The sequence below is a fragment of the Plectropomus leopardus genome, chromosome 10, assembly GCF_026936395.1.
Source record: "Plectropomus leopardus strain MGB_pleo_1.0 chromosome 10, ASM2693639v1, whole genome shotgun sequence".
In the NCBI taxonomy this organism is placed as follows: Eukaryota; Metazoa; Chordata; class Actinopteri; order Perciformes; family Serranidae; genus Plectropomus; species Plectropomus leopardus.
In genome coordinates, this window is record NC_142185.1 from 17,464,591 (window position 1) to 17,488,355 (window position 23,765).

At 40.9% G+C, this 23,765-nt stretch overlaps 2 protein-coding genes across 2 annotated transcripts in view; both read left to right on the plus strand.

Moving 5' to 3' along the window:
• myo10l3 (myosin X, like 3) overlaps positions 1–17,733 on the plus strand; it is a 72,884-nt gene extending 55,151 nt beyond the window's left edge. The window contains exons 22-41 of the mRNA XM_042494647.2: positions 2,556–2,662; positions 4,473–4,865; positions 4,973–5,003; positions 5,103–5,915; positions 6,701–6,824; positions 7,344–7,587; positions 8,139–8,234; positions 8,444–8,537; positions 9,381–9,436; positions 9,540–9,682; positions 9,798–9,992; positions 10,823–10,980; positions 11,415–11,538; positions 12,427–12,724; positions 12,854–13,061; positions 14,384–14,520; positions 14,670–14,793; positions 14,883–15,338; positions 15,795–15,986; positions 16,141–17,733. Coding sequence (XP_042350581.2) covers positions 2,556–2,662; positions 4,473–4,865; positions 4,973–5,003; positions 5,103–5,915; positions 6,701–6,824; positions 7,344–7,587; positions 8,139–8,234; positions 8,444–8,537; positions 9,381–9,436; positions 9,540–9,682; positions 9,798–9,992; positions 10,823–10,980; positions 11,415–11,538; positions 12,427–12,724; positions 12,854–13,061; positions 14,384–14,520; positions 14,670–14,793; positions 14,883–15,338; positions 15,795–15,986; positions 16,141–16,245 — 4,098 coding nt within the window. The 3' untranslated portion in view covers positions 16,246–17,733. The remainder of the gene's footprint in view (positions 1–2,555; positions 2,663–4,472; positions 4,866–4,972; positions 5,004–5,102; positions 5,916–6,700; positions 6,825–7,343; positions 7,588–8,138; positions 8,235–8,443; positions 8,538–9,380; positions 9,437–9,539; positions 9,683–9,797; positions 9,993–10,822; positions 10,981–11,414; positions 11,539–12,426; positions 12,725–12,853; positions 13,062–14,383; positions 14,521–14,669; positions 14,794–14,882; positions 15,339–15,794; positions 15,987–16,140) is intronic.
• Positions 17,734–19,030: 1,297 nt separating this feature from the next.
• pttg1ipb (PTTG1 interacting protein b) lies at positions 19,031–23,188 on the plus strand. The gene is made up of 7 exons (XM_042494850.2): positions 19,031–19,198; positions 19,545–19,600; positions 19,734–19,842; positions 20,947–21,052; positions 21,423–21,488; positions 21,884–21,930; positions 22,387–23,188. The coding sequence occupies exons 1-7, from the start codon at positions 19,066–19,068 to the stop codon at positions 22,428–22,430; spliced, it is 561 nt and encodes a 186-aa protein (XP_042350784.2). The 5' UTR covers positions 19,031–19,065; the 3' UTR covers positions 22,431–23,188.
• Positions 23,189–23,765: the final 577 nt, after the last annotated feature.

Sequence of the window (23,765 nt, forward strand, 5' to 3'; positions counted from 1 at the left end):
CAGCGTGGGGGTTTACGGTAATCCTGAGGCAGCCCTATTGTAGTTGGAAGAGCGTTAGCCTCTTGACGCTTGTTGAGCTGATGATTTAATAAACTGAACTCCCGCTGAGTGAATTTGAGGCGGTGATGAAGTATTGCAGAGGGTAGAGGAAAGTCATGCATTCGATAAGTCATCACAGGGTTGTGATCTTGATCTGCTGCAGCTCATAGTGATGCTTCCCTCACTCTCTCCTTTTCTCTCTCTGTGTCTTTATTTCAGACAATCATAAACTCACCCACACAAAGCCCTCTCTTTCTCTCTGCACTCCCATTGAATGATTAACCTTTAATGACTTGTTTGATCTGGACAGCAAAACCTCGTTGCGTCATGTTGAACACAACATAGATTGCCTCCACACAGTACAAAAAGGATGTAAATAAAGCAGTTTTATAGTTTTTCTTGAAATCAGCTATATCTGCCTTTGTCCCACTGTTACTTCCTGCTCTAATTTGTGGCTTCTTTGTAGCCGTTAAATCTCTGAGACATTTGAAATTTGTCGGACAGTTTTGTTGTAATACTTTGTTTGACTAGCACGCTATGAATACTGTCTGCTGCACATGTGCTGAAATATACGTTGAGATTCAAAACGTTTGATGTGTTGGTTCTGCGGGATATAAGCGGTGCATAACCACTAATGTGCACATGCCTATGCCTATCTAAGTCCTCACACGTGCACACAGTATAAATCTGACTACAGAGAGAAATCATTTTCTCCTCTGTGTGGGTACAGCTTCAGTTTTCATCCAGGGTTAACACTTTGACCTTTGGCTGCCTCTGCTGATGGCTTCACTACTATACACAGGACAAAAAGGAGAAAGAGGCCAGTTTTTCAAATTAAGAGTCTGTGTCATTCTGTCCACATGCTTGTGTTTTTGATGGCAGCATCATAATTTTGGGCTCAGGGAAATGTAGTGTGGGTTGTGGGAAAGGGGGGCTGAGAGACAGAAGGGGGCTACATTTCCTTTGGAGAAACAATCTGTGTGTAATTATATACTGATTGTGTGCAGAGGAAGTGTGTTACCCAGAATTGGGGGCTCGGTTGAATTGTGTATATGTGTGTGTGTGTGTGTGTGTGTGTGTGTGTGTGTGTGTTTGCGAGACATTTGTTTTACAGATGAGGGAAGGATGTGGACGAAGAGGAAGCTTCCTCCTCTCACAGACTTTACAGAGGCAGGCAGGGCTGCAGCTGTGGGATCCTTTGATTAGTGGAACATCTGGGATACACACACACACACACACACACACAACCACACATTGTGGTTGTGTGTGGTTGTGTGTGTGTGTCCACACTAAAAAAATAATGCATACAAGAATACATATACAGTATTGAGGGTGCAACGTAATGTATCTGCCAATTCATGGACTAATGGCACAGCCGGTTTTCACACAAAAAACACAGCACTCAGTTTTTAGGGGTAGAAGTGACAGCGTCTCCACCATACATGGAGACTGCCAACGCCAGCAATGACAGCACAGTACTATGCAAGCCATTGATCCCTCTTTTTTGGGCATCCCAAGTTGCTGAAGCCCTCTAATGACAAACCTGTCAGCATGTCCTAGGCTGCCACATTAGAGTCATAGTTGCAGGCTACTTCTAAAACAGACAGCTCTTTGGACTCTTCAGTAGCAACCACAACATCTGGTGTACTGGCAGACAGATGTGACAAGGTACCTGGGTTACTGCACACACACGCACACACACACACAGTCACTCAGAGGTCCCCCCTCCCCTCCACTTGTAGAAACAGTTGATCCTCTAGGCCAGCCTCAGATATCGCATTATCACATAAACCCAGATCCACAGCTGGTTGGTTCTCCCAGCCTGCTGACATGGTCAGACAGACTAAATCTGATTATGCTTAATAAACTCGCTCTATGTTCACGTCTTGTTAAAGTCTAGGAGGAGCTGTAGGCTGTCAAAAGTCCCACAGAGAGGGTACCAAGTTTGAAAAAAAGTCTCCAGGAGTGAGGGAAGGGTTAACTAAACTCTGTCTCCTTCCTTCATAAGAGCTAGGAGGGGTGTGGCTTTCTATCTGGACACCAGCCACCATCCCTCCCCCTCATCCCTCCATCCCTCCTCTCCCTACCTCTCCCCTCCCCTGTCTGTGCCTTTTTGCCTGTGCACGTCAGTCGAGCTACCAACGCAGCGGTAGCAGCAGCAGCAGCAGCAACAGCAGGGAAATGCTCAGGAAGGACGCCTGAACACAATGAGGCTCTGCAGCAGCAGCGGCATTAGCAGCAACACTGCAGTCCCGGTGCCAGTTTTCCCCTCTGCTCTGCTCTGCTCTGCAGTCAGGGAGAGCGGCTAGCCTGCTAGCCTCAACTGCACCACAGCTTCCTCTGCAGTGGGCACAGGGTGCTGCCAACAGACAACAGGGGCCCTTCACATCTCTGTGGGCCCTCTTTTGCAGCCTGACTAAGGAGAGGAACTAACCCATCCTGTCTCCTTCCCTCTCCAACCTCCCTCTGTGTGTCTCTGTCTCTCTCTGTCGGCCGTGGCGCTGCTCGTCCCGCAGGTGTTCTTGAAGGAGGCCCTGGAGCAAAGGCTGGAGAAGGAGAGGGAAGAGGTGCGGCGCAGGGCTGGCATGGTGATCCGCGCCCACATCCTCAGCTATGTGGCAAGGTGAGTGGTGGAGTGTGGAGGAGGGGTGGAGGGGCTGAGTGGCAGCGACAGTTGTCAGTGTTTGTTTTGTAATAGAGGTGTACAGCCTGTGTGTGTATGTGTGTGGTTTTTGGAGGGGGGAGAGTGGGATATGTGCATGCCTTTGCACACATGTTTACCTTTTTGTCTGTGGGTGTGTTTTGTGGGTTTATGTACAGTGTCAGTGCAGAAGTTGCTCCACAGATTCATGAGCGCATCAAAGGCAAGTGGTTTCATCTCATGTGGAATCATAAAAGTCTCTTTGCAAAATCCTTTTCTGTGAATTACTACTCACTGTAGAAATTATGTTTCACTCTCCGGAGCCTAATCAGGTGAAATTTAATTTTGGAAGTCCCAGGAACAAAACGTTATTAAGAAAGTGTGTGCTAGGGTGTGCAGGCTTCTTTATTTCTTTCATTCTTGGAGAAATGAGTTAAAAATGATGCATAAGACATCTTAAATATTTTCATATGTTGTAATGGTTCAGCCATAAAATAACGGAGTCTTGGTAACTGAATATTTTACTTGTGTAAGTGTCTTCTAGTGTAGACAGTGAGGAATAAGATGAAGCAACTTAGGGAGGAAAAAAAGGGAGAAACTGGATGTTATGGTTCAGCCACTCTGGCAGTGTCTCATGCACTTGAATAATATATCCTGCACAGGTCATGCCCCTTAGTCGGACCACCCCTGAACATACATCGTTATCTGTGAGCATCAACAAGGCTTTCATTTATTGGTATGTTGGTGCTGTTTTTATTCACAGAATAACTCTCAGTTTTTTTAGCCTGAGCAGCAAATTTATCACCTCTCCACTCTGCCAGTCAGACAGGAGGGCATCCATCACTGTGCTGGTTTAAAAATCTGCACATGCTGATACCCTCTGGGATGTAATCTAGCTGTGCTCCACCTGCTTCCTACAATATATAAGGTCACATACAGTCCTCTCAAAGGTTCCATTGGGAGAGTATAATGGGACTGATGACAGCGTTCACGTTGTGATTTCCCTTCCCTCCAGAGCCGCTCGTACTAAGGACAGAGAATAGGGAAGTTCCCTAAAGACACAAGTAAAGCCTTTGTATTATTATATGTAACACTATCTGTGTCCTGAGAGCAGCCAGAGGCCACGGAGTGATTTCTGTGGCGACTAGGCCAGGCTACAGGTCAGAGTCAGAGCAGTGTGTGTGGTCCTTTTGCAAGTCACGTGAGTTTGCACGCTGTTTATATGTGTATTCAATGCATGTGCAGTGTGTGGGTGACAGGGCTTAGTCACAGAGGCTAAACACAGAAGCCCACACAGCCACAATGGAACAGCACAAGCTCATCTAAACATCACACAGTGTTAGCAGAGAGAGATCCTGCAGCGCTGTGCAACGTCACAAATATGTTTCAATATCAGAATCAGAAATACTTTATTGATCCCGGGGGGTAAATTGTGGTTCATTACAGTTGCGCTGATGCCAAGCACAAAGCATTATAGAAGGTAGAAATAAGTACAAGTGCTAAGTGTGTAAAAATATAAACCTATGTGCCTTATGCTACAGCACAATGTGTAAAAAGTTAGAAATATAAAATATGTGTGATGCTACAATATACAACAGACATATGAACAAAAAGAACAATAAGAATGTATACAATATGTGTAACATGTTAAATATAGTCTACATTTAAGATTTTAAAGAATATTGCACATTTAAGTAATTGTACAGGAGATTACTGTAGTTGTATGGTGACACACATTTGATTTAACTTGGGGTTGTGCTTGACTGAGAGGTGCGTTTGATTTTCTCACCAGGAAACAGTATAAGAGGGTTCAGTCCAGCGTCGTCACCATCCAGAAGAACTACCGCGCTCACTTTTGGAGACGTGTCTTCCTGCGCCTACGCTTTGCCGCCATCATCCTGCAGAAACATCACAGAGGCCAGCTGGCCCGCTCCCTCCATCGCAAGCTCAAGGAGGAGAAACGGAAGCGAGAGGAGGAGGAGACGAGAAGGAGAGAAGAAGAAGAGGAGAGGAGGCGGGTAGAGCAGGAGAGACAACAGGAGGAGGAGAAGAGAAAGAGGGAGGAGGAGGAGAGACAGAGGCTGATGGATGAGGAGATGAAGAGGCGAGAGGAAGAGGAGGAGCTGAGACTGATGAAGGAGACGGAGGAAGGGCAGAAAATGGCAGCTAAAGCAGATGAGAAAAGGTGAGGATATATTTACTCTCTGTGATGTGTTGAAGATCAGATGACTTAGATCGTTCCACGTTTTTGTGCACGTTTGTCATCCCAGATGTCTTTTATTTTATTTTTAGGAGCTCGCTGGTGAATGGTGTTTGTCAGAAGGTAATTTCTTTTCAAAAACAAAACACATTATCCAGTGTGAATGTAGTGGCGTCAGGTTTTTAAAGCTGCCCTCTTCCTCTTTCCTTGTCCCATCTACAGAAGGAGCTGTCCCACACTCTGTCCCACAGTCACACCTCTGAGGAGGAGAGCCGTCAGATGGAGGAGATCCTGCGGCTGGAGAGGGAGATCGAGCGCCTGCAGAAGCAGCAGGAAGACGGCGTGTCCCTCCTTGGAGACATCTCCCACGAAGAGCTGCGGCAGATGCGAGACGCTGAGATCTACAGACTAGAGAAGGAGGCGTCCCGTGTTGCTACTGAGTTCCTCGAGCTCCTGGACTTCGGTGGTTTAGAGCCATCCCTCTCAAGTGAGGAGAACCTCCACGACCCCACCGAATCTACAGCCCCTCTGGCCGAGGAGGAGGTGGACGAGGGTTTTCACGCTGAGGACGAGTGCGTTCCTTTGCCTGACTTCCCTCCCCCGGCTGCAGTTCCTCTGGACAAGGAAGTATTCCAAAGTATTCCCCCTCCTCCGCCTGCCTTTGCAGAAGGACTAGTTGCCTCTGCCTCCTCTGCACCGGCAACACTCTCCCCACTTACCCCCAACGGACTGAGTCACTCCCCTGTTCTCTCTGACTCCCGAACCTCCAGACCTCCTCTTCCTGTAGTCACTAACGGAGAAAGGCAGCCGTGCCAGAGAGCCAGCAGGGGGTCAGACTTTGAGCCCGTGAGCGCACAGCCGTCCCACTCAAACCTGCCAGACACAGAGTCGGACTACGACCAGGAGGAGTTTGAGGAGGCTCATGGGAGCTCAGGTGCTAGCACCAATGACGGCCATATCACTGATGAGGAGTTGTTGCGTAAATCCTCCTGCACCCAGAACAGCCTGGACTCCTTCAGAGGCAGCTCAGACTCGGTGAGAACTAACAGTCATTTCTGTCAAATGCTGTAGATTCAATCCAGATGGCTGATCTGCAGGAGTATCATTGTTTGCAAAAAAAATAACAGTTGAGCGGAAAAACGTTGCCTTTTTTGAGTATGTTTTGTCCTCAAATTGAACCCAGACATTTCCCATGGTAGATCTGACGTAAGCCATTGTTCACATAAGTACACGGACACACACCTAGCTTTCCTCTGGGTGTAATATGCTCCCACATATGGACTCAAAACCTAAACTGCAAATTCAGTGTGCATGCGTGCAAGCCTAAAGCGTCTGTAAAGTCATCAAAAGGCTCAGCTCATGTTAGATTCACAGTAAATGACTGTCGCAATTGTTATTGTTTTTTTTTTGCTCTGTTCATGAGCATGTTGAATCTATTCACAGGTAATGCAAGTCAAGCAAAGAGCTCAGACCTGTCCGATCAGCAAAATGTCAGAGGGAAAAGAGGGAGTGTGTGTGTATATGTGCAAGTGTGTGTTGCTGTGTATGTGCCATTTTTATAGTGAGGTTTATTGAGAACATAGTTGTAACAAATCAGGCAGATTTTGGGCACTGATTTAAGTACTGAAACTAGAAAATGAAGAGTCTGACTTGAGCTTGACTTAAAAAAAATAACCCAAGAAACAGTTATTTCTTGAAGTTACATTACAGATGTGCAGGTTTAAATATCTAAATGTACATCTGTTGCTCATATAAATTGCTTTTGAAGGTATTTTCATGGAGGACATGCATTATCATAAATGCTGGTGTTTGTGTTTCAGTTCATTGACAGCGACGAGGACAACGACGGCTATGTGGACACAGATGAGGAAGTTTCCAATGGGAGAGTGAATCTGCTGAATGGCAGCGGGCCTCCGTACTTCCATGGCTACCTCTACATGAAGAGTGAGTAGCTTTACCAAATCACTGCCCAGCAGGCATGCAGATGATCTCTGCACAGCTGAATGCAGCTTATGTGCTTGTTTCATCAGTTTTGGAAACGTCAAACAGGCTTTCTTAGTTTCTCACTTGTTTGCTATCTTTATGTAAGTTTGAGTGCTCATATTGTCCTCTATTACTCTATTGATTAATGCAGTTGGCTGCACAGATGGCTGCACAATATGAGGGAAATAGGCAATAATACTGAATGTTGCATTAATTATTTTTGTATTGAACAAACTGAACATGATAATGATAATGACAATGATAGTTACATTTTAAAGAGCAGTTTTATTCTGATTGTCCCTTTCAACCGACTCAAGAAATTCCTGAGTGCGCAATAAGCAATGACGATAAACAATTGTTGTTTTGTTGTTTTTTTGTTTTTTTTAATTTTACTACTCTCATCATACTGTGGTTTCACATGAAGCATTAATAAACATGCTGTCTTTCTCCCTCTGCTCTCTGCACTGTTCCTTCTTTCAGGTGGTCTGATGATCCCGTGGCGTCGTCGCTGGTGTGTACTGAAGGACGAGACCTTCATGTGGTTTCGGGCCAAGCAGGACTCCCTCAAATCCGGCTGGCTTTACAAGAAAGGAGGAGGAATGTCCACCTTGTCTCGCCGCAACTGGAAGATGCGTTGGTTTGTTCTTCGGGAGTCAAAGCTCATGTACTTTGAGAGCGACAGTGAAGAGAAGCTGAAAGGAACCATCGATATTCAGACAGCCAAGTAAGACCTTGTTCTCAGTTATTGGGCTGATTTTCTTTACGTTTGTTCACTTATTTTATTTTGGGTCTGATCAAATTAAGGGTCGACAGAATATCGGCCTGACCGATTATCGGGGCTGATATTTGGCATTTTGCCGATTATCTATATAGGTGTTTTATTTTAATGAAAGCCGATAAAATTAATTTATTAAAAAGTACAAAGAAAGTGTCAGAATGGGCTGGCTATTTTTATTTATTCATTTTGTATCTAAATTTCCACTTGACTTTATTAAAAACTTTTTGTATATGATGTTTAAACTCTCGGTTTTGATTAAACACTTGCCAAAGGCATTTAAACAAAGTTTTGTGTTGGAGTTTGTTATATTCCAAATTCTAAATATTGACAGAAAGATTTTCTTTTTTCTTTTAAATGCATGTGGGTTTCAAATATCAGTTATCAGTCTCATTAACTACTACTAATCCGTATCGACCCTGAAAAAACAATATCTGTCAAGCCCTACTTAAAATGAAGAACATACGGTCATTTTTGGTCAACTCTGTGTCTTTCTGTAGGGAGATAGTGGACAATCATGAGAAGGAAAATGCACTGAATATTGTGACAGAGGAGAGGACCTACCACATCTACGCTGAGTCTCCTGAAGATGCCAGGTAAATAATACCCATATATTGTATAGAGATCATCGAGGAACCGTGGCTGCTTTGTAGGTTGTGCTTTGCTTTGCCATCGTCTCTCTGTGTAGAAGTGATGTGTGGAAATAAAGTTCCCCCTTGTGGTTGCCAGTTGAAATTCATGGTGCAATTTTCAATTATATGTTTGCTGACTTTTTACTTTCTGAACTCCCTCTGACCCCATCCAGTGGTTGGTTCAATGTGCTGAGTCGGGTCCACAGCGCCAGCCCAGAGCAGCTCATGGAGATGCACCACGAACAGGCCAACCCAAAGAATGCAGTGGTTAGTGCTGTTTTACCTCTCTGCTGCCGGGGCCCCAGCCTCAACTCCATTTTTCAACCGTAATGATGAAGTGTGTAACTGAATCCGTTGAAGTATGACAGTGCAGCTCTGGGTCATATAGCAATTTAAGCTGAAGAAGCAGAATACACACACTGCTGTGTGTCATTGTTCACTTTTATGGATGTTAAACGATTGCAGTGGAGTTAATGGCATTTGCAGAGTTAGACATTAAATGAGCTAGAAAAAGAAACAATAACAAAACGATGGAAAGTCAAAATGAAAACCACATCACATATAAATAAAATATTAAATATATACAGTGTCACTAACATACTAATGTACTATAAACACATTTACCTTCAAACTAGGGTGTGGGCAATGTTTTTTTGGAGAGGTAGAGACCTCTTTGGATAATTTGCTCTCAGTAAAAACTATTATAAAATGAACACTGAAGGAATTCTAGCTGCGAGAAGTTTCAGCTAGTTGTAATCTCCAATACTCACCTTCACATACCACAACCCCCCCTTAAATTTTACACACTTCACCTTTAGAAATAACTTGTATGAGTTTAATGTTTACTGTATCGGGGTAAGTTAGGAACAAGGATCAAGGATTTTTTATTGTCATTCCAGCCGTTCAACATGAGAGAAGAAGTCAGTCTCTCATCATTAAATAGCAAATTAGTAATTAGTTAGTTGTATCATGGAAATGCATGTCAACTTATTTCGAAACTCCAGGGCTAACTTAAGTTTCCCCTGAAGAAAATCCTCCAAGGAGAACCTTTGTGAATGTGCAAACAGCTAATAGTGTTATTTTTTATTAACCCCTCTTTTCTCTGTCCAGGGCACACTAGATGTGGGCTTGATTGATTCTGTTTGTGCATCAGATAACCCCGACAGGTGAGAAACTGCCAGTGAACCTAACAGATGTCTTTAAACCTGAGTCTAAGTTTTATGATAGCATGCACATGTTATAACTGTGTGTGTGTTTTGTGTTGTGCAGACCGAATTCATTTGTCATCATCACGGCGAACCGGGTGATCCACTGCAACACAGACACGCCCGAAGAGATGCATCACTGGATCGGCCTGCTGCAGAAATCCAAAGGGGACTCCAGGGTTGAAGGACAGGAGTTCTTAGTCAGAGGTCGGTCAGTCAGTGGAAACACACACTCTGGGGGTTCGTTTTCTGTACATGTATGATTGAGAGAAGGAAACATATTTGAAAAAAAAGATCAACAATAATGTTTATCCTCCCTCAGGCTGGCTACATAAAGAGATGAAGTCAGGGGCCAAAAGCACTTCTCTGAAGCTGAAGAAGCGTTGGTTTGTTCTCACAACTAACTCTTTGGACTATTACAAGTCATCGGAGCGTAGCGCCTCCAAACTGGGAACTCTGGTCCTCAACAGTCTCTGCTCTGTGGTGCAGCCAGATGAGAAGGTCTTCAAGGACACTGGTTAGTTCACGGTCCACATTATTCTATGCCATCTTGAGCAAGAAAAATATACTTCAGTTTAAGCTTCACTCCCTAAGAGAGTATCTGAAATTTAAAAGTTTTGTTTTAATTTTTTTAAAAGGACAATTAGCCCCCCAAATCAGAAAGAAATATTTTGCCTCATTGTGCTATTTATCAACCCAGATTGTTTTTGGTTTGTGTTGCCAAGTGTTGCAGATATCAGCTCTAGAGATGTCCGCCCTCTCTCCAGTGTAATAGACTTAGATAGCACTCGGCTTTTGTGCTCAAAGTGCCAAAAAAATGGATTTGAAAAACTCAACATCAATATCTCTTCACAGCAATCATGACTCGATTACACGAGATAATCCACAGAGCTTGTTGTGAGCAGATTCATGTACGAACTGTCTTCTCTACACCCTCCAACTGTATCACTGTGCAGAAGGAGGCGTGCATCTACTCATGGACGAGAGGCTCGAGCTCATCGCAGCGTGAGATGTAAACATTAATGGCGTCACCATCAGCTGAGCTGTAACATTAGTTAGCTCAGTGGTGCTTGGTGAGCTAGCTGTAGTTGCACGTTTTCTTCTGCACTGTGATACAGCTGTCGTTTTGGTAGAAACTTTTGAATTTTTAATTTTTGTATTCAAGCCGAGTGCCATCCAGTTCCACTATATTAAAGAGAAGGCAGACATCTCTCTGACCGATGCCTCAATAACACTTTGCAAATGAGAGGAAAATTATGTTTTTTTGATTTTGGCGTGGAATGTCCCCTCACGCTCAACCAGTGTGTTATTTGACCGCTAATCTCTTTTTTGCCTTATTGACTTCAGGTTACTGGAATATAATCATCCATGGACGTAAACACTCTTACCGTCTTTACACCAAAATGCTGAATGAAGCCATGCGGTGGGCGAATGCCATACAGGGAGCAATAGACAGCAAGGTTCCCATTGAAACGCCCACACAACAACTCATCAGGGACATCAAGGTACTCAAGGATTCACTTGACAGTTTCTCCCTTTATTGTAATCAGGTTGCTGTTGCTAATAACCGCCAGTCTGTGTGCAGCATCTGACTGTGAGATTTTATGTGTTTCACTAAATGTGCTTATAATAAATTCACAACTAATTCTGCATGGTATTTTATTAACACATTGATAATATTTTAACTCCAATTCTTTTCAGTCATGCAAACCTTTGGCAGGGACACACACTGTAGTAAAGTGAGGTACTCACTGAGTGTGTGCTGTGATCTTTAAGTCATAAGACATATAGCTGTTTTCTGGCTTTACTTTGTTATATTTCCTAAACTGACTTAATTAACTCACTTGATTACAAACTTCTGCCTGTTTAAGAATGCTTCACATTGTTGTGAAGTTTGTGACCACTTTAAGATTGCTGATCCAGTTTTGCGTCTGTCCAGGAGAGCAGTTTGAACGTGGAGGCCGTGGAGCAGACATACTGGAGGAACCCCATCCTGAGATACACCCAGCATCCTTTGCACTCCCCTCTTCTACCTCTTCCCTATGGAGATGTCAGCGTCCACTGTGAGCGTTTTGGCCGGCAGCTGCTGTTTGCAAACTGCTGATGTCTGTTTTTGCTGACAAAATGAGATACACTACAATTACTCATATGCTTAGTTTGCATTAAAGGAATACTTCCTCAAATGATGATTTCAGTTCCTCGCCCCATGTAGTGTTGAGAAGTTGAAGATAACGATTTTTTGTTTTTTTTAGCTTCCTCCAGTGAACAAAGAATCAAAAAAGAAAAACAAAAATTCTTGATGAATTGAAGTCACAGGCAACCATGTTAAATAAATCTTTGCTCTCCTCAAAGCCAGCTGCTGGTCTTCCCCTGTCTCGATCAGTAGTTTGTAGATTGACTTTGGTGAATCTGAACTGACCCGTTAAAACACCAAAGTCACACAATAACAAACTAACTGGTTGAGGCAGCAGTAGACATGCAAATCCTGTGTTCAGCGAGGTAAAATGACTGTTTTTGTCAGTGGAGTCTGGCTGTGAAGAGTGCATAGATACATGTTACTCTTAGTTCAGTTCCCTGGCACAAATTCAAATAACACAGGATGAGTAATTTATATAAAACTGATCAGTAATTCTTTAAGTAGTAGTTTAAGTAATTCTTTAAGGTAAACCACAATGGATGCATTTTTCTTTTTGTCTTTTTAATCTTCCTTCTTTTGTAATACATCATTGAATTGTAATACATCATTAAAACTCACTAGATAGAGAAAAAGACAAGCCTCATTTCTTTAACAAAAAAAAGAAATTTTCACATACAAATTGTTAAATTTAGCATAATTGAAAGTGATCTAATGCCACTTAATTACTACAACATATAAGGTCAAATTAAAAGTAAATAAAATACTTGTATTGTTGGGCTTTAATTTGAATCCCCTCTCTCTCTCTCTCCCCCAGTGCAAAAGGAAAAGGGTTATACCAGCCTGCAGGACGAGGCCGTGAAGATTTTCAACTCACTGCAGGAGATGGAGGCCGTGTCAGACCCTGTCCCAATCATCCAGGGAATCCTGCAGACCTGTCAAGACTTAAGGCCATTAAGAGACGAGGTTTACTGTCAGCTGATCAAACAAACCAATCACGTCCCGCACCCCAACAGTCCTGCCAACCGCGCCCACTGGCATCTCCTGACCTGTATGAGCTGCACCTTCCTGCCCAGCCGAGGCATCCTACGCTACCTCAAGTTTCACCTCAAAAGGTGCAGTGTATTTCTGCACACACACACACACACACACACACACACACACTTATTCATAACAATCTTATTATCACCAATTAACACCAGGCTGAAAATTCGAATTCATTGTTCATCTTTGCGCGTTTTCAGGATTAGAGAGCTGTTCCCTGGTACAGAGATTGAAATGTTCGCCCATTTCATCGGCGAGTCTTTGAAGAAGACCAAGACCAGAGAGTTTGTTCCGTCTCAAGAGGAAATCATGGCACTGCTTACCAGACAGGAAATGACCACCACAGTGTACTGCCACGGAGGAGGTTCCTGCAAGATCTCCATTAACTCTCACACCACTGCTGGAGAGGTAAATTAGCAGAAATCATTGACATGAAGGCTTTTTTAGAATAATAATAAAGATATCACTGATTACGTTTACATTCACACTTATTTTCTACTGTTATTCCTAATCCTTAATATCCCGAGTTTGATACGTGTTGTGTAAATGGCATTTTCTATTTGGATATTCCTCATTAGGCCTTATCCCTAGTGGGAAATTCAGCTTTTCCTGATTAAGACTTGTGGAATATGTCAGTATTATTCAGGTTTTAGAATACGTGTCTTAAGTTGCATTTTTGAAACAGTTGTGACATACGGCCTCTTGCCTGTTTATGTTCTGCTCTTTGTGCATAAATCAACTAGCCAAGAATTTGCAAGGCTAGGGTAGAGATACATGCCCGAATGAAATGCCCTCTTATCTTTTTGAAAGGAGAAAGACTTACTTTTAGACATTGTGAAAGACTTCAACAAGATTTCAATAGGTTTTTGGCAGGGATGCACAGTAATCGGTATCAGCAGACATTGCCTTTAAAACAAGATATATGAATAAACCAGTATGCTGATTTCTGCCCATATCACAAACTGTCTTTTTAAAAAATAATACTTTTATTGATAAAAGTTGAGGTTGAAGTATTTTTTCTTATTTTGCATAATATTACAATATTACATACACTGAAAAGCATTGAATTGTATGTCCCCATCTACTGGTTGGCTATCACTATAAGAGCATGCATGATATGATGTTAATTCCTCTACCGGAAGAGACTTAGTTATTGCTAAAATTAGGTGGGGAAAAAAAACTGATATATCGATATTGGTATCAGTGATCAGCCAAATAAGTTTACATATCTGCATATCTTATATCAGCAAAAAATCCAATATTCAGCATCCCTAATTTTTGGAGATGTGCAAATATCTTAATGCTGACCTTTTCAAGATGAAGATGAAAGAAGGAGGCTGATTTTGGTGGTTCAAGAAGTCCATCACCAGTGGAAAACTATTTTGACGCTAAAGAGCCGAATGGCAAAGCTGCTCCAGCTGTTCTATTTTTCCGTACTTTGATTTGATAAAGGACATGTAAAGGCACGTGAAACGGAGTATGCAAAACTGCAATATTAGTTGAATATTCATTGTTATTGACCATGTAACAGCTTAGCAGGAATATTGTCTTTTCAGAATAAGGGCAACTAGAATATTTAATATTCATATTAATATTGTAAACTTAGTGACTGTGAGTACTTTACACAAATTCTGATACAGATCTGGTATTTTATTACATGGCAAGAGGAGGGGTTGTTCTAATACATGTGAAGCATTGAGATTGTTGTTATTTCGGCGTTCTTTGTCCAGGTGGTGGAGAAGCTGATCCGAGGTCTGGCTATGGAGGACAGCAGGAACATGTTTGCACTTTTTGAACACAACAACACTATTGACAGAGCTGTGGAGAGCAGAGTGCTTGTGGCTGATGTTTTGGCTAAATTTGAAAGGTATGTTATATGTGATCATGGATTTATTTCTATTACATAATAGATTTGATATTCAAAATTCAAGGTCCTGTTACGTAGGACACCTGACATACAAGAAAAAGGACCAAAATTTGGATATGTAAGTGACAAGTTTGTGGCTTTCCCACCAGACTTGCTGGCAGTGAGGAAGCTGAGGATGAAGGCCAATGGAAACTGTATTTTAAACTCTACTGCTTCCTGGATGTGGAGTCCATGCCTAAAGAAGGAGTGGAGTTTGCGTTCATGTTTGAGCAGGTGCGTTTTGATCATCCTTTTACACTCTATTGAGTCTTTTAAATCACATGTTGGTGCTGATGATGAGACATCTTTTGCTGTTCCTTCAGGCCCACGAGAGTTTGACCCGAGGCCACTTTCCTGCCCGCGAGGAGACGCTGCAGCACCTGGCTGCTCTGCGTTTGCAGTTTCTGTTCGGAGACAAAGCCAGAGTCACCTGGAGCCTGGAAAACGTCTACCCCGTGGGCCGCCTGCGCAATCGCATCATCCAGTTCACCAAGGTGGGCGGTGCCTCAGGGTCAGGCCAAACTCTGGAGCGTCGGAGGACCAGCTTCCTGGACGGGACCCTGCGACGGGGGTTGAAGACTGGCTCGATGAAGAAGCAACGCATGGAGGAGGAGCAGATGCTGGAGATGTGGATAAAGGAGGAGATGTCTGCCACCAGGGCGAGCATCGTGGAGAAATGGTCCCGCCTCACTGGTCTGGACCAGCACCAGGCCATGCTCAAATACATGACTATCGTCAAGGAGTGGCCGGGATACGGATCCACGCTGTTTGACGTTGAGGTAAGTTTATGCGTCTTTGATTAATGTCTCATCTGCTCTAGAAGATTAGTATTAGCCTTTACACAGATCCATAAGATCAGGGCGTCCCTGGTCTGGCTCACAGGATGTAGACTGTCCAAACCACCTGGAACAGCATCAGGCTTTAGAGCCTTTTGACATAGTGGCCAACTTGGATAACAATTTACAGGATGGTCACATGATGCCATGTGGCCAAAAAGACTTTTATTCTATAGACTTGATTCACTGTTGGCCATTGAGAACATTTCGAAAGACTAGAAGAGCTGCATGATTAAATAATTAATCCCCATTCATGTGAGCAAAGGGGTAAACCATAGGGAAGGAGGCTCAGAGAATTATGATGGATTCAGCCAGACCACAAGACTAGTGCACCCTAGTTTCCAGCCCCCTGCACACATTTGATGACGTTTTTTAATCTCTGTGTTTGTGTCTTTCCAGTGCAAAGAGGGAGGCTTCCCTCATGATCTCTGGTTGAGTGTGAGCGCTGAAAATGTGTCTGTCTACAAGAGAGGAGAGCCCAAACCTCTGGAGACCTTCCCATATGAGCACATCATCTTTTTTGGCGCTCCACAGCCCTGCACCTACAAGATCACTGTGGATGAGAGAGAAATGCTTTTTGAAACACCACAGGTATGTGATCTTTCCTGCTATTATTATTATATTATTATATTATTATTATTATTATTATATTATTATTCCTGATATTAGATTGTGTATGTTTGAAAAAGGATTTCAGAATTTGCTTCTTTTCTCTGCTGACTGTTTGTCATCTGTATGTTGTCAGGTCGGAGAGATCACAAAGATCATGAAAGCCTACATAAACATGATTGTGAAGAAGCGCTGCAGTGTAAAGTCTGTGTCCAGTTATGGAACCAGCTGGATCAGGTGATCGACTTATAGGACTCAAAGTGTGCTCAGCTGCAGTACATCCGACAGCCGACAAACAAGCATGGAGAGAAGATGTAGAGATAGAAGAGGAGCCTCAACAGAGACTGTGTTTCTATAGAAACACAAAAAAGGCTCTACTGCTTGTGGTAAAAGTGGGAAGATTCAAGCACCATTTCAAGCTTCACAGTCGTCCCGTGTGTTGCTCCCCTCCATGCAGTCTCCAAACATTATCCTCGCTCTCATTAGTTACACTGGTCATTTCTCACATCTTACTTGAAATGTATTTCAGTTATCTTTTTGACGATTCTCTTCGTAAAATGTCCATCAAAACCCTGTGTCTCACGTGTCAAAACATCCATTCAGCATCTGAATTAAGACTTTTTCCATTTCCAAGTGTATATTTTCTTCAAACAAACATCCAAACCAGATAAAAGAATGTGTTGCATTGGCATAATGAGTGAGTTGTTACCAGATATTACATCCCGTTGTAATGAATGTTCTCCTGAATGGAGATCCCCTCAGGTTAATGTGTAACTGTCCCAGGGAGATTATCTCCCTCGTCTTGCCTTATTTAGGTTTATATTTGAACCATTCTTGACTAAAAGATTCAGTGCAGATGCGGCCTTTTAGGAATGGAATCAAAATATTCATCCCTATCTTTAAAACAATTCACCATGACTAACCACTGCATCAGTGGAGATGCAACGTCTATAACCGCTGCAGTCGAGTATTTTCTCAAAAGCCACGATGAATAAAATGAGCAGAAGTGTTTGTTCTGAGCTGTTTATCGTGCACTGACTTGAAAACTGATGTTCAAGGTCCTGCGAAACAGGATGTTGCTTGTTTAGTATGTCTGTGGCTGCAGATTGTTTTACTGTTTTTATCAGTGATGTCAAAGGCCATGTGAGGGTGGGGTATTTATTGAAGTATCAATGGATTGAGAGAATAAGCAGACTGTGTGTGGGGAACAGCATGCTGGAGATGTTTTGATGCAGTTGTGCTATTATTTGTGTGTTCAGGGACACAGAAATTTAGACGAATAGACAAGTTCTTCATAACTTACTGTTGATTTTCTCCTTTTTGTGCCCTGTTTTTGGACTTTTGTCAACTTAATATAACCTAAGTGTTGTACTCAACACCCCGAATGCTCAATTCCTTTTATTAATCTTATAAATATTTTCTCTCCTTCAATGTAAATCAACACAAAGGATGCCTATGCCAGTCGACTTACAGTATAGTTCATGATAAGCGTATGATCCAAACATGATGAGCTTAGTATTTACCTCACATAGCATCACTGTCTTCCATCGCTCTCCAATCGTACCCACTTAGGCGATCTGGTCAGCTGCCGGCGGCCACACCAGAGACTGATCTTGCCATTGACGATGACTGTATTTCTGAGATTTCTGACTGTTTTGAAGAAGAAAAATCAGAAAATGTTTTATATCAGAATTTAAAGATGCTTTAATAAATTATTGTATTTGACAAAGTTGTTTCGTGTTTGTTATTACCGTCTCCTCATGTCTCGCAGAGGCCAGAATGGTACGCTCAGTAAATATGTGTGCCAACTCTACTGATGATGGTGATACCAATGTATTATTCAAAGATGGTCCCAGTGCTAGCCTTGTAGTCAAAACAAACAACGAGCCAAATGACGATGTTGTTATTTGTGGTGATTTGTCAACAGCTAAAAGAATATACAAACAAACATCACATTGTTTTTTTTAAATTGGCTGAAATGATTCCATTAGTATTAAAATTGCATTTTATTGATATGTGCAAGCAATGGTGTTTGTCAAGTAAATATCGTAGGTGTCAGAAATTTTGACAATGAAAATTTTTCTGTTCTGAATGACATAGCATGTAAAGAAAGAGGCTGGATACTAAATATTGAGTCTCTTTTGTTATCCTTTTTTTTTAATTGTGAATCAAAATAATTTGGATAAATGCGAAGCAATGTTGTATGGAAGGGAACCTTCCCATACAATTCAGGAACCCTCTATAAAGTTTTTTGGGTTTTTTTTTTAACTTGCAACAAATAGCCTACAACACTGGAGAGTGGCCTGCAGTGCCATGTATAACTCTGCTTATTAAAATAATTATTATTGACAGATTCATACATTTATACATCATGGATCCACTTGACAAGGATTCATGAGAAACAGTGTATCATCAGCGTTGCCTTCTGTAAAATAACTTCTTTTTTTTCAAGAAAAGGCTCATTTATCTTTGCTAATAAGATTTCGATTCATTTAAATGTGTATTATCAAAAATCTTTTAATTTTGAGGGAAAAATAAATCAAAGACCCCCAGTCTCTTTATAGTGTTAATATAATATTCACTCATGTTTTATGGATCAGTTATATATTGCAGCATTTAATTTCCTTAATAAAAGGTCAGTTTTCTATGTTTCTAATTGCATTTAGCAAAAGTTATTTATCTGAAACAACACGTGGCACTCAGCCACTGATAAATGTTGTTGACAACAATCTGTAAATATCTGCAGTTGTAAAAGTAAGGAAGGAGGAGATTTTTCAAAACTTTACAACCAAAAATATCCTTAAACGGAGTCATCATTTGCAGCATGAAGTTTTAAAAAGGATGCCTTGTTGGGAAGTAGCACAGACTGTATTGTCTCTTTTTATTCCTGTCAGTAGCTTTTCTGGCATCTCTGATGACTTTCTTATCCTCGCGAAGATGTCTCACTCTGCAGCTGTTTTCATGACACCAGCGTCAGGAGCTCATGACGTCAGCTCCTGGTGTTTATGAGGCCCGGCCTCCAGTGTGACTCCTCAGAAACACTCAGTGTGCTCGTTGCTTCATGCAGTCCGTGGCTTTCAGTCGGCTCACAATGTCGGGAGTTTACAGAGCTGCAGTCTTTGTTTTTGTCTTGATTTTCTGCAGCGTTATCATAACCTCAGAGGCGCAGATAGCGACTCCTGCTCCTGCTCCGGGTGAGTGTATTAAAAAAAACAACAACTTTTACTGTTGTTCTTTGTTTTGTATAGCAAGAGTTGGGTCAGGAGGTGGTCACATGACAGCAGAAAAAATGGATTTTCACCATGATTTTCATCTAATCATATGAGCAAAGATAATCATCTCAATTCATGGTAATGGCTCGCTTGCAAACTTTACCCTGGTTCTTTTTTTTGCAAAACGTCTGAAAGTGTAAATCACTGTTTCTTAACTCTGTTGATGATTCGTCACTGTTGGCAGAAATTTATGTCCTCTCTTGAACCCACGTAGTAAAAGGAAGGGCCAGTATGTCCTCTAACACACTGTAACTCATCTCTGTTTCAGCCCCTTGTGCTTTGAGATCAAACACCAGTTGTGCTGAATGTCTGCAGAATGTGACAGTAAGTCTCCAAAAGTCCTGCCAAATACAAATACTATCACTGTCTTCAGTTTTGTTAGTGACTATAAATATCAAAGATTAATAAATATTAAAGATAAGATACCAAGTGCAGTGTTTATTTGCTGTTGTTGCAGTGTTTGTGGTGTGCACCAACCAAACAATGTGTGGACTACCCACTGAGGAACATCCTGCCCCCCAGCAGTGTGTGTCCACTGAATGATGCACGATGGGGGGTGTGTTGGGGTAAGACTGGCCAAACCTTAGGCCTCAGATAACCATCAGTGCCACACCTGGGTATATCCTGTAAAAAATAAACAGATACTGTTTTGACAATAAAGTGAGAGTCATTTCTCAAGCGAAAATGTCAAAAAAATGTCCAGTTACAGCTTCTTAATTGTGATGAGTTCCTCTTTTTTAAAAAAAAAAAAAAAAAAAAAAAAGCTATTTGAAGACCTTTAGGACTTTGTGATGGGTATTTATCATTTTTCTGACATTTTAGAAGTCAAACAATTAATCGATCAACAGAAACAATAATCAGCAGATTAATAAAAAGTAATTACAGAACTAGTGTAGGACTTTATTCTGATGACGAAAATTTTAATAGTCATAAGATGCATCTGACTAACTTCTTTTCATAAAGATTTAATGTTTACTTTTTAGAAATGGGAATCACCAGAGGCCCCACAATACATCATTATCACAATACAATACAATGTTATCACAATACACTGTAATGGTGATAATACGATATTGTCATGATGTAATATTGCAGTTGTGAAAGTTTTTGCAATATGCTGAGTATTGAAATAATATGTGTTGCGATTTAACCCTAACCCTAACCCTAACTTTTTTACCTGCCAATTATGTCCCAAAGGAAAACTTTGTCAACATCAGTTTTATCTGTTAAGACAAAGTTTTCAGTCCGTTTATCTCACTGCACTCTTTTTTCTTCTAGCAGCAGAATGTATCTAGTGGGCTGAAGAAGCAATTTATTTTATTATTCTAGTGGGCTACCAAGAGTTGAATTTGTATTTGCAATATAAATGATATATTTTACAAAATCCATACTTGGCATCTATGTATTGTTACGATACCACACAAAATATTGCAATACTATGCTGTATGGATTTTCTCCCCCACTCCTATTAATTATGGTGCTTATTCTGTGCAGAAGAACCATAATCAACCTCTGACTGGCTTTAACTGACATTGGTCTTATAAGACCACCGATGGAAAAGGGCAGTAGTATGCATTTGGTAGGATTTCTGATATAATGCATGACTCATCACTGACTGATTTTCAGTGCTCCCTTTCTCTCTCTCTCTGTGTCTGCCTCTTGATTTCCAGTGAACTTCCAGATTTTGATCATCACTATGTCAGTGCTGGGCGGCATCATCGTCATCGCCATTCTTGTTTGCTGCCTCTGTTGCTGCTGCAAGTGTGAAAGAACGGGGTGAGCTTTAAGTTTAGTCACGTGAAGTGTTGGCTGTGAAGTCTGGTTCAACATGGAAGGAGGAGGACGGGGAACACAATGGGCTGTTTTTCTGCGAGGCCAGGCTGACACGGCCGTCTCCAAAAGCCTGCCAGAATTTGTGACTGCAGCTTAGCTCCGACAATAACATTGATCTTTCTATTCACACGTAGTCTAGCACTTTGAAAAACCAAATTTTATTTGGATGAGGAGGAGACTGATATATATTGTCATATTAGACTGATTAATTGTTACTCCAGACTTGTCATGTATATTGCAATGTAAGATTTTGTTTACAAAAGCATGATATATACTAATATAATTAAATATGTATATATTTTTGATATTCTAGAAACAAGAGAGAAGACGAAAAGGTGGAGCGACAAAACCGTGCAAGGAAGTCCCGGCAGAAAGCAAGGTATACTGAGGAGAAGATCTGACGATTACTCATTTATCTATATACTCAGATAAATAAATACCCCATTAGTTTCTGATACTGATATCATAACAATAACCATAAACTAACATGGAGAGTCTCTCCTACAGCACATATTGTTGACAGCATGTTGATGAATAAATGAGGCAAAAGTGTCCTCCCTTGTTAAAAATGTTGTAGACAGAAAATATTAACAAGGGTTATTTATTTTAAAATGGAAATTATTTAAAGGTTGGTTGTGTGTGTGTGTATATAGCATCAACATATAACAGCAGCACTTTGTGTTGACTCTTCAGTGAGGATTCAAACGGTGTAGGCGTGAGTGCGTCCAGTGTTCTCGGCCGTCCAACAATTTGTCTTTGTTTCTTCCCCTACAGGAGAAATGAAATGCAGATGAGACATGATGAAATCAGAAAGAAATATGGTGAGACGAATTTCTTGTTTTGTGTGGATTGAGTGGGATAATAAATGTAAATGTTGGAATATCAAGGATGCTTGCTTTTATGAAGTCTCGTTTACATGCACACAATGATTAAACAGCTGCAAAATGAGAGCATAACGGGGCATAACAAAGAAAAGAGGATAAGATCATTTCTGAGCAGATAAAACAAGGCAACAACATAAACGTACCAAGAGAAAGAAGCAAAATAAAAACACAAATTTGATCCAGTAGCACTCTCTGCTGGATAAATGGATGAACTAGAATTCAATTCCAATATTTTTTACCCCAGCAATTTTTGGAAGACATGGATTTTAGGAATATGTTGGTTTTTTTAAAAAAAAAACAAAACAAAACCAAACACAATTTATATCATATGCAACAATCAAAACAATACCATAAATGGCTCATATATGATTTGTTGTCTATTTTAATTTACAGGTATAGCAAAGGATAATCCATATGCCCGTATGGACGACCATTGAGAAGAAAGTCTATGATGATTCCTTAAAAAAAAACCCCGAAACTTACGATGATTTTATTGATGCCAGTAACATTGAAATACATATGTAGCACATGAGAAACTGTGATTATCTGATTTCGGTGTTTGCCCAAAATGATGTTATGATGTTATTTTGACTGAGTGTGCGCTACATTTCAAATCATGGTCTCTTCACCTAATATTTCATTTTTTTTATATACATCTTGCTCTCTGCTATTATGCCAGATTAATATTTCTTATGCTTTCATTTTGATATAAATGATTCCCGGAGAATCTGCTCAGTTCATGTGTTTTCTGTCCTCACAGGAAACTAGATGCAATGGTGACTGTCAAAACATAGTGACCATTATAACATGCAAACATTAATGTGATTTTGCATAAAATGCATTATTGTAAAATTTCTGCAACTCCAGAGCAGATTGTAGCTTGTGGTGCTTGTTTTATAACTAGAAGTTTCATTTTTATACAATATTTGCAATACACACATTACTGATTGTCATTCGTGTCTAAAGTACAGCATTTATTTTTATATAAAAAGTTCATTTATAACATGTAACTAATTTGACACAGATTTTGCTATTTTATCTGTGGATAAACATCAGAATCAGAATTTGTTTCAAAACTTTCCTGGATAAAATAAATGTGTGTTTCTGAACTCAATGTGAGGGATTTGATGATTGTGCAGCTGTTGTTAAGACCAATTTGTGACTATTTAAAAATAAAAAAAAATGGTTTTTGTGACTTCAATTGTAAATCAATATCAAATTTACTAATTTCCCATCCATACCTTAATCAAACCCAAAAACAAGAGCGTTCAAAAGTATACATTCAGTACTAAGAGAAAGTATGACCCTATAGATCCCACATGAAAATCAAATTTCATCTTATCCTCTCACTCCACTAATAACATACACATACTCCAGAATAATTTTCACTGATTACACAAAGACAGATAATATATACAGTCTCCTGAAGACTAAAAAGCTATAAGATTGACACTATAAATATTTATCCAGAGCTGTTGGGTTTAAGTGCATGTTCAGATAGATAGATTTGGATAAAAACTTTCACTTGAAGACAGTTGTCACATACATCTACAACGGTCAGGGATTAAATTACACAATAAAGCCACAGACTTGTTTCCACTGTGATCTTCTGGGAAGGCAAGATGCTAAGTCTGGCTTGAGTGACAGGTACAAATACAATATCTGTATAATTACACACAGAAATAAAGGACAACACTAAATTACTTTTTGCAGGGTCCCTATTATGAGAGACTATTTGATATACATTTCTTCAAAGCTTACTTGAAATTTCT